Source organism: Eubalaena glacialis, chromosome 17 (assembly GCF_028564815.1).
Source record: "Eubalaena glacialis isolate mEubGla1 chromosome 17, mEubGla1.1.hap2.+ XY, whole genome shotgun sequence".
In the NCBI taxonomy this organism is placed as follows: Eukaryota; Metazoa; Chordata; class Mammalia; order Artiodactyla; family Balaenidae; genus Eubalaena; species Eubalaena glacialis.
The window spans coordinates 535,482-553,082 of NC_083732.1; the positions used below are offsets into that span (position 1 = coordinate 535,482).

The 17,601-nt window shown below is 50.7% G+C and overlaps 1 protein-coding gene across 2 annotated transcripts in view; it reads right to left on the minus strand.

The window, feature by feature from the left end:
* Window positions 1–17,601, minus strand: part of PRKDC (protein kinase, DNA-activated, catalytic subunit) — a 155,220-nt gene that overhangs the window by 43,953 nt on the left and 93,666 nt on the right. For both annotated transcript variants that reach the window (XM_061172006.1, XM_061172005.1), the window contains 13 exons: window positions 16,497–16,640; window positions 15,057–15,208; window positions 14,412–14,543; window positions 13,342–13,453; window positions 11,407–11,531; window positions 11,154–11,303; window positions 10,136–10,309; window positions 9,530–9,628; window positions 8,322–8,529; window positions 6,355–6,544; window positions 5,326–5,550; window positions 2,778–2,890; window positions 1,001–1,132 (listed from right to left, as the gene is read on the minus strand). In XM_061172006.1, the coding sequence (XP_061027989.1) occupies window positions 1,001–1,132; window positions 2,778–2,890; window positions 5,326–5,550; window positions 6,355–6,544; window positions 8,322–8,529; window positions 9,530–9,628; window positions 10,136–10,309; window positions 11,154–11,303; window positions 11,407–11,531; window positions 13,342–13,453; window positions 14,412–14,543; window positions 15,057–15,208; window positions 16,497–16,640 (1,956 nt within the window). The remainder of the gene's footprint in view (window positions 1–1,000; window positions 1,133–2,777; window positions 2,891–5,325; window positions 5,551–6,354; window positions 6,545–8,321; window positions 8,530–9,529; window positions 9,629–10,135; window positions 10,310–11,153; window positions 11,304–11,406; window positions 11,532–13,341; window positions 13,454–14,411; window positions 14,544–15,056; window positions 15,209–16,496; window positions 16,641–17,601) is intronic.

Consider the following 17,601-nt stretch of genomic DNA (forward strand, 5'->3'; position numbering starts at 1 on the left):
TTACTGCCAGGTGGGCCTCTCACTCTGCTACGTGGGGTCCACTTAGTCTGTCAGGGGGCTTCCACGTCTACACCCACTGACTCTTGTGTACCAATTCCTTCCTCTACACGTGAATCTGCAGGTGGGACAAGCGGCCCAGAATCTCACACACACACACAACAGTGCTGCAGGGGAAGTGGTAGGACTCGCGCATCTGCGATCTGGTCAGCACACTGGGGGCTCACTCAGGTGCTCCGGTGACGTGAGCCGTCCCCACGGAGGGAAGCTGGGGGAGGGGACACGGGACTTGGGCTATTTTTGCAAATTCTTGTCACTCTATAATTATTTAGATTAAGTAAAAATCTTACCAAGCAGTAATGGGCTACACAGACAGAATCTATTACTATAATCAACATTAGTACTGCCACTTAAGTGCAGTAAAATATAAGGCATCATGTTTCAGTACCTAGCATAATCATATATTACACGATATATACGGTACCCTTCGATTTTAAACATTACTTCAATTAAAATCAAAGAAACCTTAATCAGACTTTCAAGGGATAAATATCCTGTTTTTGTCAGAGAATTCAGCGAGAAAACTTCATTCACTCCCAATACACTTATCCCCTAATGACTGAGAAAAATATTCCCAGTCCTCAGCTAGTAAGAGAATTACCAGAGAAGGACACTGATCCCACTGACACTCTCTTGATCCTCCCCCAAAAGAGGATTTCGTATAATCAATGATTTAAGTGACTTAGCAACTTACACACAGTTTCATTCCCACTGACATTACTGGTGAGAAAAACAGACTCAGTGTGTGACTGGCACACAGAGACACTGGGCCCAGAGCAAAGTGTCTCGATGGGACCCTGTGTCAGGGTCTCACGGAGCCAGGAAGCGGCAGAGCCACGACTCAGGACAAGGCCCTTCACTGAGCCCACCGTGTGGGACAAACCAGCACCTCTGCCCTGCACAGAGGCAGCCCTGCGAGCACGAGGAGGGTTCCAGCACCGACCTGGGCCACAGCCTGCATGGGGGTGATCAGGCTGCTGTGCGGAATCTGGATGTCGGGAAGGTCTCCACGACGGTAACTTCTGTACAGGACGACGTGGGCCTCGTGCTTCATTTTTAACTCACTCTTCATCTCCTAGGGTCATTAGCAATGGAGGAGGATTAGAATTCTCAGTTAAGAATACCAGTAGCGTGTGAGCTATGAAACTGTCAGCGCCCACCGCTAACAGAAAAGTGAATCAGGGACTTCCCTGGCGGTCCAGCGGTTAAGACTTTGCCTTCCAATGCAGGGGGTGCGGGTTCGATCCCTGGTCCCACATGCCTCATGGCCAAAAAACCAAAACATAAAACAGAAGCAATATTGTAACGAATTCAATAAAGACTTTAAAAATGGTCCTCATCAAAAAACTCTTTCAAAAAAAAAGTGAATCAATGACAATTTCTAACCAAGACGGTTTAGTCACTACGCTTTACCAGTCTGGCAAATGAAAAATCCGCAACAAAAACCACTGTCAGATGAGCAGCGAAGATTATTTAAATATTTATTACAAAGAAATCTGAGTTTCTCTGAAATCAGAGAACTTGATTTAAAACTTTTTAAAGCCATAAACGAGAAGCTGCGTTTCTGTTTTGTTGCTCTTAGGACAAACCTCGCGATGAGCCCCACCCCGCCGGCCCTGCTCTCCCCATGCGGGGCCCGTGCGACGCTGCCGGGAATGCACCTCCGCAGCCGCTCCCTCCGCAGGGACCGTCTCTGCGGAGCCCCCCACCCTGGCCTCTTTAACAGGCTCCCCAGCGTGCTCATCTCCTGGTTAGTTTCCGGCGCTGCCCCTGCCTTCTGTCTGCTGTACGCACCGGACCACAGCTCTGCCAGCAAGCACTCAGGTGACACGCCCCCAGCGCCCCCAGCTGGCGAGCGTGCCCAACACCAAGCGCGGGCCATCCCCGCCCTCCCCCTGAGACCCTCGGGGATCAGCCCGGTGCCTCTGCCCCCAAGCCCGCTCCTGGCTCCCCAGGAAGCCCAGGCAGGATTCAGGCTGAACTCGGGGCTCGCAGCTCAAACGCCTCCAGTGGAATGGGGCTGGCGAGAGGCCTGAAGTGTTGCATTAGTTGTATTGGTTGTCATAGTTACAGGGACGAGAGGGAGACGAAAAGCACGTTTTCTTTCCACAGGAGATCCAGGGGAACCATTCGACCACCTCACGCTCAAATTTGGAAGTTAAGTGGTTGAGGGTTTAAGCTGAGTTAGAACAAGACAGGGTTTTCACTCACAATCTGGACCTGTAACAGCTGGTCATCATCACTGATCTGTAACTCACACTGGAGCCAGGGCTACACACACTCTCCCGTCACATCCACATTCTGAGGAACGTCCAGCCACCGGTTCGTGCCACACGTGTGGCTGCAGCGGGCAGCTCAGCACCGGCCGTCCTCCTCGCCCACCCCCGTGGCACCTCCAGCAGTGCACCCCCTGCTCCCAACAGCTTCTTGGTCCCGAGCTGGGTCAGGGCTCCGGCCTCGGCGTCGAGAGAGGCTGAAGCTGGGAGGCGGGACCCCAGGGGGATGGGCGGTCCCATCTCCACCACGTGGAGAAAGCCCGTCTGTCCAGAGAGAGCAGCCCCCGAGGGGAGGGCGGACCGGAGCAGCTCAGGGGACCCCCAGCGGGCTGCCGCCACAGTCGGGCTCTAAGACCTCTAGCCGACAGGGAGCCTGTGTCCTCGGCCCACGTCCTCTGACAGAAAACAGCTACTTCTGATCAAATGCTAGAAACAGATACAAACCTTCTCTCGCTTTTGCTCAGCAACACCTTTCCTGGCATAAATCAAACTCAGTTTTTCTCGGTCCTTTAGAAACCGTCTGCGTAATCGCAGTATTTCTGCCCGACTGTCTGGACCTGAAGAACAGAAAACAGGCTGGTTATTCGTGGCCGACTTTGTCCTCCTCCCCAGAATCCCTGACACAAAAGCGAGGCTGTCTCTTAGCTCCATCTTTTACCTCCCCTTAGTTCTGTTCTCAAAACAAAGCCTGCACAGGAAACCGCTGACCACTTCGGGAAGCTGGCAAACAGAAAGTCGTGCCACCTCAGTGCAGACCGAGAGCCGTGTGGAGAGAACCGGCAGAGGCCAGACAGCACCCAAGGACAGCAGAGGGGACTCGGGGACGCGAGGCTAGGGCAGAAACCCCGGGGGCCATGAGGACTCCTGGAACCCCTGGGCCTGCAGGCAGGAAGGTGGAGATCTGGCCTCTAGGGGACCAACCAGCACAAAAGGGGGGCTTCCGCGCCATGGTGGAGGCCAGTCAGCACACACCCAACATGCAGCTACCACTCCAGACGCTGTTTATCGCCCTGGCTGCAACACAGCAAAAAGCTGAAAGTCACCAGTCGCTTGAGGAAAGCTTCAAATAGGAAAAACAGAACCAAACTATAGCAAAATAGCAAAAGCCTAAAGCAGACCGTCTAGGAAAGAAATTCAAAAAATGATCATTTATCAGAAAGAGCAGAGTAGATATTGCAACAGTGGACCGATGGGATGTTCACAGACCAAAAAGGCTCATGGAAACTAAAAACAGGGTGTCATCACTTGAAAGCACAGGTTAGAAGATAAGGTTAAAGACATGTCCCAGAACAGAGAACAAAAAGGGTAAAAACAGGGACTTCCCTGGTGGTCCAGTGGTAAAGAATCCACCTTCCAAGGCAGGGGACACGGGTTTGACCCCTGGTCGGGGAACTAAGATCCCACATGCCGTGGGGCAACTAAGCCCACGCGCCTCAACAAGAGATCCCGCGTGCCTCAACGTCCCACGTGCCACAACTAAGACCCGATGTGGCCAAAATTTAAAAATAAATAAATAAATGAAATAAATATATTTTTTAAAAAGGGTAAAAACAGAAAATTAGAAGGATAATCCATTAGGTCTGATAGTCAAACAGAATCCCAAAAAGGGAAAACTGACACTTGGAAATCATCATCAAAATCATCCACGGGAGAGGAGGGAACCCTCTTCCTAATGGAAAAGAACATGAAAAAGAACGTATATACATATATATGCGTAACTGAATCACTCTGCTGTACAGTAGAAATTAACGCAACATTGTAAATCAACTATACTTCAATAAATTTTTTAAAAAATAAATAAAATAAAATGTCTAGAGCAATGAAAAACAAAAACAAAACAAACAAACAAAATCACCTAAGCAAAAATATTCCAGAACCGGAAAACAGGAGTTAGCAGCCTGAAAGGGAGAGTTTTTGTTTAGGGTTTTTTTTTTAACTGAAATAATTGTGGCAGAAGTTAAATTTGGTAAAGCCTGGTTGTGGGTATAGGGATGTCAAATATATTATTTTTATTTTGTCTATATCTGAAATATTTCATAATTATAAAAATATAAATATGAAAAGAAGTCTGTTGGTTTAGAAACCTGAATGGCTGACACCTGGCAAATAAAGTTGGTAGAAGTAAAAAAAGAAAAAGAAAATAGTCACACACTCAATACCCTGTGATAGACCACGATGGAAAAGAATATAAAAAAAGAACATCTGTGTGTGTAACCGAGTCACTGTGCCGTACGGCAGAGACTGGTACAACACTGTAAATCAACTACACTTCAATTAAAAAAAAAAAGAAAGAAAGAAAGAAAATAGCCATTAACGCCCAGGGAAAATTACCGCCCAAGAAAGGAAAACAGGCCCACATGACCCAAGCTCAGGCGCGAAGTGCTCAGCACGTGGGCGAGCCCAGCGTTAGGGCAGGCGCTTCCCACGAGTGGGTGCGGGGTGGGCGAGGGCCGGGGACGCAGAGCCAGAGAGAGTGACTGAGACCCAAAGGAAAGAGGCAATAAAAACGCCGACCGGAGCTGCGGAAGCCGCACCAGAGACCTGGCCGACGGCGGACGCCGTCGCTTCCCGCGAGTCTGGGGGCGGCTGGCCTGTCTGCTGGCTCCCCACCTGAGCCGTGGCTCCTCCCAGAGCCCCCGCCCCGCCCCGTCAGCCTCCTTACCTGCCCCGCCCCACCCCCCACCCCCCCCCTCCCCGGCCCTGAACTGACCGTCTGTGTCCTCACTCCCCGCCGCCCAGGCCTGGTCTGACCCCTCTCCACCCAACCCGGACCTCAACCCTCTGAGGCTCAGCCTCCCCATCCTACCTCCTCTCGTGACCCCTAAACTTCCAGAAAGTCACTGAGTGACGGGGCTGAGCCCACTTTACTCAACCGCTTTCTGGACCCCGAACCGTGCTCCCACAGTGCTGGGCTCCACGCAGGCGCCGGGACGCGGGGACGGCCACAGGCGCACGGAGGCGGGCGTTTCAACACACCTCGGCGACCGCCTACCTTTTGCTCCGTTATCCACCTCGTCCCCTGGGAGGCCCAGCCTTTTCTTCCCAAAGTCGGGTCCCACTGACTTCGGGGCTGCCCCGCGCAACCCCTCAGGCCTCTTGTGGGCAAACAGCAAGGACGAGGACGAGGACGAGGACGAGGACTCGGTGGCGGGGGCCGAGCCGTCCCCCAGCGGGTCGATGCTGCCCCCCGTCAGCCAGTGGAAGGAGCCTCTTCCCCCTGCAAACAGGCGTGAAAGGCGCGTCAGGGCAGTGGGGACACGCCGCTCGAGAGCAGGGGCCGCCGCCTGGCAGCAGCGACCGGGACGGGAGCCGGCCAGGTCCCCGCGGGAAGACCCGGGCGGCGGACTCCCGCGTCCTCGACGTGAGAAGCGGGAGACACGTTACCTGCTCCTAAGAACGATACTTTGTGTCTGCGACAAGGTACTAAGGTCCACGATTTCTAGCATCAGTGTCATAAAAGTTCCACACTAACTGTCCAAATCACTCCTATTTCTAGAACCAACAGAATGTGAAGAAATCACATGCAGGAAAACACTGAAGTATTTACATAAAACGACTTGGGGATTTCACTCTACAGCTTGTACTTTGCTGATCAAAGGAAACAGCTGACTCATTTGAGAAAGAAAAGTTTAATGAACTACAAACACAGTAGATGAATTTGGTTTAGCTCTGCTTTGCTTCTGAGGTAATAAGGGGTTTTAAACGTGATGCACTAAACGAAACCAAAACATACACGTACGAAGACTTTTCCTGCTTTCTCCAATCAGAAATAACCCTTTTCTTCCCTTTCTTCGCCGTGGTGGACACAGGACGCCCATCGGACTCCACGCTTCTAAGGGCCCAGCATGCCTGCTGGCTGAGCGGCCGTCCCCACCTCCACCCCCAGGACTGTCCCCACAGGACTCCTGCCCCCGCCCACCCCCCGAGTCCGCCCTCCAGGAACTCAGCCCCCCTCCTCCTTCACGTCTCCTGGGGGGGCCCTGCTGCCCCGACAGCCGGTGCCCCGCGGCGGACGCGTCACCTGCACTCTGTGTGGGTGTGAAGTCGAGCTGCTGCTGGGTGGCCCGGACCTGCCCGGCCAGCGCCCGCCGAGCCGAGAAGGGCCCATCCTGCGTCCGGGTCTGGAGCGCACTCTGGGAGGCCTGGGTCTCCAGGAACATCGGCGTGAGGACCGCGCTCCGACAGCGCCAGTCGGGATCAACAGAATACTCCTGCACACGAGAGGTTCAGATGAAGCAGGGGCCCTTCTCGGCAGCACTCACGTGTTTTATTTAAAATCTAATGGTCCCATCAGCACATACGTACTATAACTTCATGTGTCTCTGTGGGAAGTAGCTGAAGCACCTTTTCAAACTGAGTTTTAACAGAACAGTTATCTGCCAACTAAACAAACCCATCAGTACTGGGGAGGAAAAGACCCTTCTCCACTCCTCAGCATTCTGCACCCAGAGGCTCACTCCCCCCTCGGAAGACGCCTCGGCTCCTCTGAGCACCCCGCCCCCACCCGGCGCCCAGACCGCCAGGCACTGGGCACACGGGGGTGGCAGGGCGGGCTCTGCTCCAGGAGCTCTGAGTCAACGTGCAAATCGCCGCCGAGGCGCCAACGGGCATCTACGGGGGCGGCGGGAGGGGAGAGAGGAACAGCTCCGTGGCGGCTGAAGGGACGAGGGCGCGCCACGTGCAGGGTGGCACACAGGCGGGAGTCGCAGGAAGAACGTGCGTGGGTTCCACATAAAATCAGGAAGCCAGCACCCTGGTCGTCAGGGAGACGCCAACCAAACTGCAGCGAGACATCACCTTGCACCTGTCAGGATGGCTGTCATCAGAAGGGAGCCCTGTGCACCGCTGCTGGGGCTGTAAGCTGGTGCAGCCACTGTGGAAAACAGTGTGGAGGTTCCTCAGGAAACTAAAAATACAACTACCATACGATCCAGCAATTCCACGCCTGCGTATTTATCCAAAGAGAACGAAAACACTAATTTGAAAAGATACAGGCACCCTGGGACTTCCCTGGTGGCGCAGTGGTTAAGAATCCGCTTGCCAATGCAGGGGACACGGGTTCGAGCCCTGGTCCGGGAAGGTCCCACATGCCGCGGAGCAACTAAGCCCGCGAGCCACAGCTACTGAGCCCGCGGGCCTAGAGCCCCTGCTCCGCAACAAGAGAAACCACCACAACGAGAAGCCCGTGCACCGCAACGAAGAGTAGCCCCCTCTCGCCACAACTAGAGAAAGCCTGCACACGGCAACGAAGACCCAATGCAGTGGAAAAAAAAAAAAAAAAGATAAAGGCACCCTAATGTTCATAGCAGCACTATTTACAATAGCCTAGACACGGGAACAACCTAAGGGTCCATCGACAGATGAATGGATAAAGAAGATGTGGTGTACGTACACACGCACACGCACACACACAATGGAATACTGCTCAGCCCTGAAAAAGAATGACATCCTGCCATTTGCCAACAACATGGATGGACCTTGAAGACTACATAAAATAAGTCAGACAGAAAGACAAATACTGTATGGTCTTATTCATACGTAGAATCTGGAACAAAAAACAAACCAAGCTTACAGAAACAGAGAACAGACTGGTGGTGGCGAGGGGTAGGGGGTGGGAGAAATGGGTCAAAAGATACAAACCTCCAGTTATAAAAGAAGTAAGTCCTGGGGTGCAATGTACACATGGTGACTACTGTAACAACACTGTGCTGCGTATTTGAAAGCTGCTGAGAGAGTAGAGCTTACAAGTTCTCATCACAAGAAGAAAATGTGTAACTGGGAGGTGACGGATGTTAACTGGATTTATTGCGGTGATGACTTTGTAATATGTACGAATACCGAATCATTACCTCGTACACCTGAAACTAATCCAATGCCATACGTCATTTATACCTCAATTAAAGAAAAAAGAACGGCGTTTAACACTAGTGGACAATGTCTGCTGAGCAACAGGCAGGGAAAGCTCAGATCACAGGGGTGAGAGCTCACCTGAAACTCACAATCCGACAGAGGGTGCTCAAACACGGGACTGCGGAAGTCGGGGCTCATGCTGGTCATTTCAAGCAGAAAATCTGTCGCTAAACTTAAGAAGTGCACTTCTATCTTAGGAGAATATAAGGAATTTAGGGCCAGCAAGCGGTCCAAGGTGTTTGATGGCAACCTAGTTTCGTGGCTCCAGAAGTTCCGAATCATTAATCTGAAGGGCAGAGAGGAAAGAAGAGAAGGAGGCCTGTACGTGTGCCCGGCAGGGAAGGCATCTCCTCCCCCGCCCAGAGCTCAATGCAGGACAACCATACGCAAAACTGTGTCAGCAGGGTAAGCTGACTTACAGTGTATGCGCTGAAGGGGAGAAATATTCCAAAATGTTAGCATATTTAGCAAGAGGTGAGAAACTAGGTGATGTTATTCTCATCTCTCTTACCTGGGAAGTTTTCAAAGATGAGAATACAACATTAGATATTTTGAAACTGAGAAATCATTGAAAGAAATTACATATATAGTCCTTCATTGCCTTGCTAATAAGACAATTCACTCCAAAAGTTAGTCCCATAAAATATTCAAAACATAATATGAATATAAAATATTCAAACTATTCTGGTTAAAAACCAGATTAGGCTTTATAATTTGTGAATGTTTAAGAAATCCAAATACAATTTTTAAAAGCTTAATGAATTAAAAATTCCAGCACAGTTAAAAGTTAGTTGATACACAGAATCGTACGAAAAAGTCTACACTGCTCCTTATGCAATGTAATGTAATTAGCCCTCGGGGAGAACAACTGTCCTTCTCTCTCCATGTGTGATTACACTGAAGCATCCTCCAATTTCCAAGGTTTCAAACATGTCATCCGATACTGATACGTATAGTGAGCTCTCACTCTGGGTTAAACGGGAAACAATAACCCACTTTTTATTACAGATTTCTCATCTTGAAATGCTGTACGTCACGGCACAGCAGAGGGAGTGTGAACCCACGCCACTTTTTCAAGGCTTTTATGTTAAAGTAACGTGTCAGGATTTTTAGGTCTTAATGTGATTTGAAATACATTTTTATTACACATTATGGAAGCAGGAGGCAGAGAAAACGCTGATACTGCAAATGTGCTTCCAACGCCTCTGGAAGACCCCACACTGGCCAAGAAAGAGACCCCCTGAGTGTGCCCGCCCAGCCCAGCTGTTGCAGGAGGGGGCACATACTGAAGGCCGGGATTCTCGTCGGTCAATCCTTGGATCAACACGTCTTTCGCCAACTTGAATACTTCCTGGGAGTCATCATCTGCCTGACTCTCTGGATCGCTGAGAAAAGTAACAAAATGACAAACCCATTAATGCTCCTTCTGTTGCTTTTGTTCAACCCCAAGAGCACTGTCCAGAACTGAAGTAACAAAACCTGCCTCTTCCCGCCAACTTCCACCCGCCCTCCGGCGCCTGCCCCCTGACGCGGGCCCTCGGTGCGGCTGGGGGAACAGGGCCGCAGAGGCCCCACGAGGAGTGGCGTGGTCGCAGCCCCGAAGGAGGAAACATCCCAGCAGCCCCTTTCCTTAATCCTGTCAGACTGTAAAGGGATAACTATGGAAACAAGTTACACTTCCAACTCAACCCGTAATACCACGCTCTGAATATTTCCCACAGGTAACACAAAATCAATTAAGGTAAGGATATATTTCAATACACTAAACTTGTTTCAATTATTAATGACATATTTTTAAATGCTTTATCATTCATCTTAATCGTTCCAGACTGCTAAAGGCACCCAAACGGTCCCCCGAAGACAGCGCCGTAAACTGTCAGAGCGGAGCTCACCAGTAGTTGTCGTGAACCCACATGAGGATGCTGTACATCTGCTCCCGGCACAGAGCGGAGGGGTGAGACAGGAACTCCGCCACAGGGCTCAGGAGTCCCCGGAGCTCCACGGGCTTCAATCTTGCCATCAGCTTGTAAATTATGTCCAAACACACCTTCTGTCTCTCGTCGTCTCTACGGTAAGAGGGAGTTTTAAAAACACACAAATTCGACAGTTGTTATTACTAGACTTTCAGATATGACAAGTAACTTTTTCTTTTTTGTGCTGTTCTGTATTTCAAAATATGATATTATAGGTAATACTACACTTATATAAAAATTACATTCTTGAAAATAATTATCGCAGGCTAGATTATTAAAAGTAAATTAGCAACGTGGTATCTTGCCTGGATCCTAGAATAGAAAAAGGACGTCAGTGAGGAAACTGGTGAATCCAAATAAAGTCCAGTCTTGTTAACAGAAATGTACTAACGTTAACTTCTTGGTTTTGACAAACTCACCGTGATTATGTAAGACGGGGAACCTGGGTGAAAGGTGTGTGGGAATCCTACGTACTACCTTTTACCATTTCCGTAAAAATAAAATTATTCCAAAATAAAAAGTCCATTTTTAAAAACCTGGCAATGTCAAGCAAAATAAGCTAAACAGAAAGGATGTTACGACTTTAAAAAATGACTTCAAGTGCTAGTCAGGCACTGGCACGTCAAGCAGGGGGTTAAGTGCAGCCTCGGTCCCGACAGGGTGCACACCTGCTTCCTCGTGTGTCTTCCTCCTTAAATAGCGCCGGCTGAATGCGCTACACACAGCAGACACTTAGTAAGCACTGAACGGAGAAAATCAGGACACAACGACACAGTTCACCACTGTGTAAAAACGTGCACACAGGCAAGACGAGAAAAGACGCAGACGCAGAGGGAACACACACTCACTTCGCGACAACCTAAAAGGGCCTTGAGTGGAGGGAACAGCTGAGCAAAGGGACGTTTTACGAGCCAGCTGCATCCGAGGACGCCCTCACCTGTGCCTCATGAGCTGCGCGAAACCCCTGCTCTCTAACTGCAGGTACAGGTCCGCCCGCTCGTCTGCGCGACACAGCACCACCTCCAGGCAGAGCGTCTTCATCACTCCGTGGGCCCGCGGCAGCAGGAGAAGCACAGAGCTCATGAACCTAGGCAGCGGGCAAGGCCGGTGAGCAGAGGTGGCGCCGACCCCCACCACCGCCCCCCATCCACCCACCCAGGCAGGAGCAGGGAGGCGGCGGTGACCCCCACCTGTCGGCAAGAGGAGGGAAGTTCTTGGCGGCTCTGTTCAAGCACACGATAAATTTGTCTTCCGCCGCGCGCTGATGCCGCTGCAACTGCTTTACCACCAGTTCGCACACAGACTCCTCCAGCGTCTGAAAGATTAAGCTTTGTCTCAAATACACACCAGGTGGGAACTTCGGTTAAGTACAGCGTCACAAGGTGGAGGCCCCGGGGGGGCTCTGAGCACTGGGCACCTCCAGAGGCTCGGGGGCTGTGGCCACACACCAGGCGTCAGAACGATCAAGATTATACTTCCTTCTGACACCAGAACGCTGCCAGCAAGTCATTTGAGAAGCTGAACGAAAACCAGTGACTCAACGGTGCTTTGTGTTCACGCCTCTGGTCAAACCAGCTTCAGAGAACTCGATCTGCATGCGCCCTGCCCATCCCCCTGCACCCGCCGTCCCCTGCCACAGGTCCCCGGCGGCCGGGCCAGGCCGCTCCCCCAGAGCCTGTGCCCACCAGGGAGCAAGTGCCCAGCCACAGAACACGGGACCCTGACGGCACGGAACAACGAGGGAGCACGAGGGGTGATCGGGACCGGAGCCCACGGTCCAGGGGCCAGCCTGGTCAGTGGTCAGAACACGAGTGACCCCTACTTCTGTGTTCCACTCTGCTTTCCAAAGTTCTACACTAAATCAATGCCATTTTATATTCAGAAAAGAACTATGCAAAACAAGAGGGTTTATCATTCCCATTAAGTTGAAATTTAAGTTGAGAGAGATTAAGCCTGGGCTCTCCCGTAATGTGCTCCACCCATGGTGAAAATTAAGCGTATTATGTAAATTGAAACTCACCATTAAAGGACATTAGAATCGTATCGTTACAAGATTGTGAATTTGAATACGTTTTTATTTTACAAAAATAGCTAGTAGTCCCGAAAACAAATTATAAGTGAAGTTTGATTTTCTTGGGGGCGGGGGGGCTCTATTTCCTCTTAGCTTAATTTAATTTTGCTAAATGTTCTAAATCCAAATAAATGCCTTACTGGTGAAATGGGCAGGGGTCCAGTATACTGTGGGCGGCCTTGGTGCCCTCAGGACCCCCTGGCTTCTCCCAAGCCGCTCCTCGCCCTGGCTCCTTGCAGGAGGGGAGGGGACTGGAGACAGGAACTTGGGGACCACGCACAGGCAGTTCTCAAGCCGTGAGGCCGGGGGAGAAGACACGGCAGCACAGGAGAGGGCAGAGAGTGTCCTGCAAGCAGTGACAAAGGGCCGAGGACTGGTCCAGCGTGCCGTCCTGGGCAGGCTGCAACCCGGCGTCTTGTCACGGTGGGGGACCAGCTCTGCAGGCCCCAGCATGCTAAGCCACGGGGGACAGCCACACGGTAGTAAGTTACAGCCCGCCATTTCCATACATGGCCCACGCGGTTCTACGCACGTCTTAATGATAACTTATGGAGAATGCGTGCCGTGCTTAGAGACGCGACCAGGCCCTTCTCACAGTCGTGCAGAGTGGGCAGGGCAGAGATGGAGAGCCCTTCCCTGAGAAGCCCTCTCCTATCCAACAGCTACATTACGTCCAAAAGTACAAGCGGAGGGCTCTACCCGTTTACTTCGCCCGAACCACAGCAAGGCTCTACCAGGACAGTTTCTCCAAAAGGGACTCCTGAGGCCAAGTTCAGAGCAGTGAAAGCTGCTTACATACTCATATCCTGATTTTTACAATAAAAAGAAAGTTACCACCTTTACATGTTTGCCAAGTTTCCAAGAGTCCGGAAAAAAAAAAAAAATCACGTCTTTTTAACAAACTGAGCACTGTATATAGCAGGAAAGAGAGTAAAATAGTAATAACTCCAGAATGCCCACTTTGGTTTCCTAGTGTAGGGGCTACAAGTAACAAGGGCCACGTCAAGTCAAAGCTGAAACAGAAGTGTTTATATAAAGCGCACAGCACACTCACCTTTTCTCTCCCGGTTAGATATCGAAGAATAAGTCCCAGAACTTCTGCTGCTGCCGCATACACCTCTTTATATTTGACAAAGGACATGTTATTGACCAAAGGTTGGAAGTACCTACGACAAATGTAGAAAGTAAATAAGCATAAAACCACCCATCCCATTGTCTGACAGAAGCGTATCACGACTTTACTCCCCAGGCCCAGAGATGAATGGCACCTGAACAGGGCCCAGACCACCTGTGCGGCTCCAGGTGCAGACGCGCAGAACCTCTGACACAGCCGTGGAGGCTCGGCCTGCAGGGCCTGCAGTGAAATCAGCTGCGACCTGAGATGTGACCCCGTTAAAGGCCTCTATACCACAGGAGAAGGACATGCAGAGACTCGGGGGTGGGGGGGATGCTCCCCAGCCTCATGACAGCAGGACGTGAGCTCAGAGAAGTCACTTGTCCAAAAGTTAACCACTTCCCGTTGACCCTGTGTTGGGCCGCACGTCCAACCGTGACACCAGGCGACCGGTGTCCCCGGTGCCGCAGAGGCTGACCCTGGAGGACCAACGAGATAGCAAGAACTTCCAAAGAGACGGGAAACGTCGGCAGACGTGAACTCGACCAAGCAGCCGGCTCTGCATGGACCCCAGCTCCTCTCTGTGAAGTCAGGACTGTCCTGCTAAAGCCCCTCCACGTGGACCCCCCCGGGTGATGAGGAGCCGGAGGCTGCAGCTGTGGCAGAGACACAGCGAAGGGCAGCAGGGCCCGGCCACCTGCTTCATGGTCATGACCCTGAAGTGATTGCTCTCCAGAGCTCATGCTGCTTTCAGGAATAAAGGATGAAAATGTCACTTTAGAAAATAACAAAAATAGCTAACACCTTGTCTGCCAAAACTACGTGAAAAAATTACACTAATTTTTAAAAACTCACTTCCCTCATTCACTCCACTAACATATTTCTTCGAAATATTTTTAACATGGGTCCTAGTCCTTAAATTTATCAAAATTAAACCATATTCCAGTCTCCAGTCCGATTCAGGTACACTTTAACCAAAAAAAGAAACAAAGCGAAAATACGATACTTACTTTACACTTTCTATGCCACATTTTGGGTCGTATGGAGGCAAGTCATTGGCCATTACAATGCCTAATAACTGAATTCCTATGGAATTGTCTTTAGAATTAGGATCTTTGCTGGAAAACTTTTCAAACATTAACCTGAAACGAGAGCATAAGGGAACAGTGTAACTTGTCATACATAAGAAGCCGGAAGACAAACATAAAACGTTCTATGGCTAATTTTCAGGGTAAGAAATACTTCTCCTTTTCCCGCCCTCTTTGTTCACACCCAGGTTACTCTGCCTTTGCAACACAGGCACTGCTACCTTTCTTACAATCTAATTACTGGTCCTAATCCCCCCTCCGTTGACAGTAAAACCTTTTGGCAGTTTTAGTTTGCCCCAGGTTGTGCCCGGCAGGAATCACCCCTGGGGGGCAGTGAAGGGCAGGGCAAACCCCACACCTGCAGACGATGGCCGCCCAGAGGTGCTTCTAGTAAGGAACGCGGAGCCTGCATTCATTAGTGGCAACATTCCACCTTACCAGTACATTCCACCACGGATCACATTCCTCCTTCTACCCGTTCAAGTAATTTTCACTGTAATCATCGCGCACGACGTGCTAGGTGTAAAAGATCTTTAAACGACACTGCAAAATCTAGTAAATTTATACCTGTAAGGGATGGATAAACAATCCTTCCAGCACTCAACAAGTGTCTTTATAATTTCAAGGTTATGTCGAAACACAGCTCTTTTTTGATGAAAAACGTGTTTCATTAGAAAATGAAGCAATCGATTTGCTAACACTTCATCTTTGGGGACCCCCTAAAAAGGTATAGAAATTCTACGTAAATACATAGCACTGCATTCTGGGAAAGCATTTTTTGACCCGAAAGTCCATTTATAAAAGAAAGTGGGCATTCAACGAGGAGTCTGCCTCCGGGTTAAAAGCCACCTGTGCGACTGCAACACGAAGGCTTTACCTAGCGGGCCTCCACCCAGCAGGCGGAGAGGCCGCCAGAGCCCTGCAGCACCCCTGCCCCCGCCAGACCCTCGGACCCTCCCCAGGGCCTCTGCTGGGACCTCCCTACGGGGAGGGAGGGGACCCTGAAGACGCCCCCCCCCCCACTGCGTTCCTCCCAACCCCAGGGTCCCACCAAACTGCTGGAGCCTTTCCGTTGGGGCTCCCTCTACCGTGAGATGACACCCACATCTGTGCCAGCCCCCTGACCCTCGACCGGGAGGCTGTTCCGTGGGGTACACGGAATGGGTGTCGGGGGGAGGGAAGACGCACTTCCTCTGGTTTCAGCCTCTTGCTCAGACTACTGCAACGCGTGGTGAAAGGTTCACTGTGACGTTCACCTTGGCTGATTGCTCTAATCAGTTACCCTGACACCTGGCAGCTCACTCTCCTAGCCCAGCTGAACACCTGACATCTGAATCAACCTCTTCCAACGGCTCCTCAGTTAGACTTGGTTTGCTGCAAAATGAGACGGGCACATCCCGACACAAACACGTGGGACAGCTCCGTGGACACATATTATGTTTAATGAGGGCCGTCCCAGGACATCTTTCCACGAGAACTCTGGACACTATTAGTGCTGACGTCTTGAAGCCAGCGGGCAGAGCTCCAGCACACAGACCCACCCTGCGTCAGGACTGGCCGGTGCCCTTCTCCAGGGGCACTTTCTTAGCAATCTCAGCCATCACAGGCCACCGTCACGCTCTGGGAGTAGGGAGGCTGGCAAGACGAATGCCAGAGGCTCATGACCTCAGTCAGAGGAGACGTTTTCAGAACCTCACGCTCAGGGTCTACAGACGTTTATTTTACACGTACTTTTAATTAACCAATGATCAGTTTCCAAGCTCCTAGCAAGTTAAAGCAATAAGCAAAACAGCACAAACACCTGATAGCTTAAAACTAAAAGCAAGGCTGGAGGAATTAACGAAAGCAGACCCAACAAGACGGAACTGAGGCAGGAAAAGGGGGCCGCCTGGAAGAGCAGCAGCACGGACGGGCAGGGTCCCAGCTGGAAACGCGGACGACGGACGGGGCCTGGGTCACGCCCAGCGCTGCTCGGGGAGACGGCGCCAAAGACGCATCTGCTCTCACCGCAGGAGTCGCCACTCCCGTCCACGAGAGAACCGTGGCCACGATCTCCACCACCATGTAGTGGATCCCGCCCCCAACGCTGTTTTCGGAGACCACCAGCTGCAGCAGGGGGCCGATCCAGTGCTTCGCGTGAGGCCGGAAGACCTAGGCGAGAGTTCAAAGGTCACATGTCACAGGCATGCCCTGAGTAACCAAGATGTGAGTTCAGGAACATCATTCTATGTTACGACTCGAGCTAAATTCAAAACAGATGTAAATGCCAACAGCGACGCTGCTTAATTCGATTAGATTCTCAGCTGAAGTCTTTCCTCACGGGCCCTGAAACCACAGCTCAAAGGAAACGGATTCTGACTGATCTGCTCTTTGCTTAAAACCCTTCTGCCATACCTACGCTCGGAGAAATAAAAACGAAGGCATTCTACACCAAGCTCTCCCCATCTGAGCAACACGCAGCCCTGGAGGATCCTACTTTTACCGGATGCAAATGCACAGGGTAAATTAAAAAGGAGAATATAAAAATTAGGTGCATGAGGCTAATTGCTTTTTCATTTCTTCCCATGCTGTAGAAGTCATTCTACCACAGACTAAACATGCCCAAGATCTCTGAAATCCAAAGCATCTCCAAACACTAAATTCCATTTAATCTATTTCAGAAACTGCAGACTGAAGTGTAACTCAGACTATCAACCTTCTTCCCCTCTGCCACCTTCTTTTTCCAAATGTTTTCTCATCTACTCTCACAGCTTAAACCTGTGTGGTCGCAAATCTTTTTTGATCATGTACCCCATAGGTTAAAAAAAAGTTTACACTCTCCACGTATGTCTACTGGTTTATTTATAAATTTTAAATATAAACTTCTCTACTATATTATTAAACTGTAAGATGAGGATAAATTCAAGGCTCAAATTTTAAAAACAGCTGTAAACACAAGTTCTCATCTTTCGCTCCACAGGACAATGGGCCCCCGCCGTTCCCGAGCTCTGGGCGTGTGCGAGGCTGCAGGGCCACCTGCAGTGATTCCAGAGGCACCTCATGCCACACGTGTGAGCACAGCTCAGCAGCCCCCTTATCGAACCAAAAGCCAGACACCAGCTCCCTTCTGCCA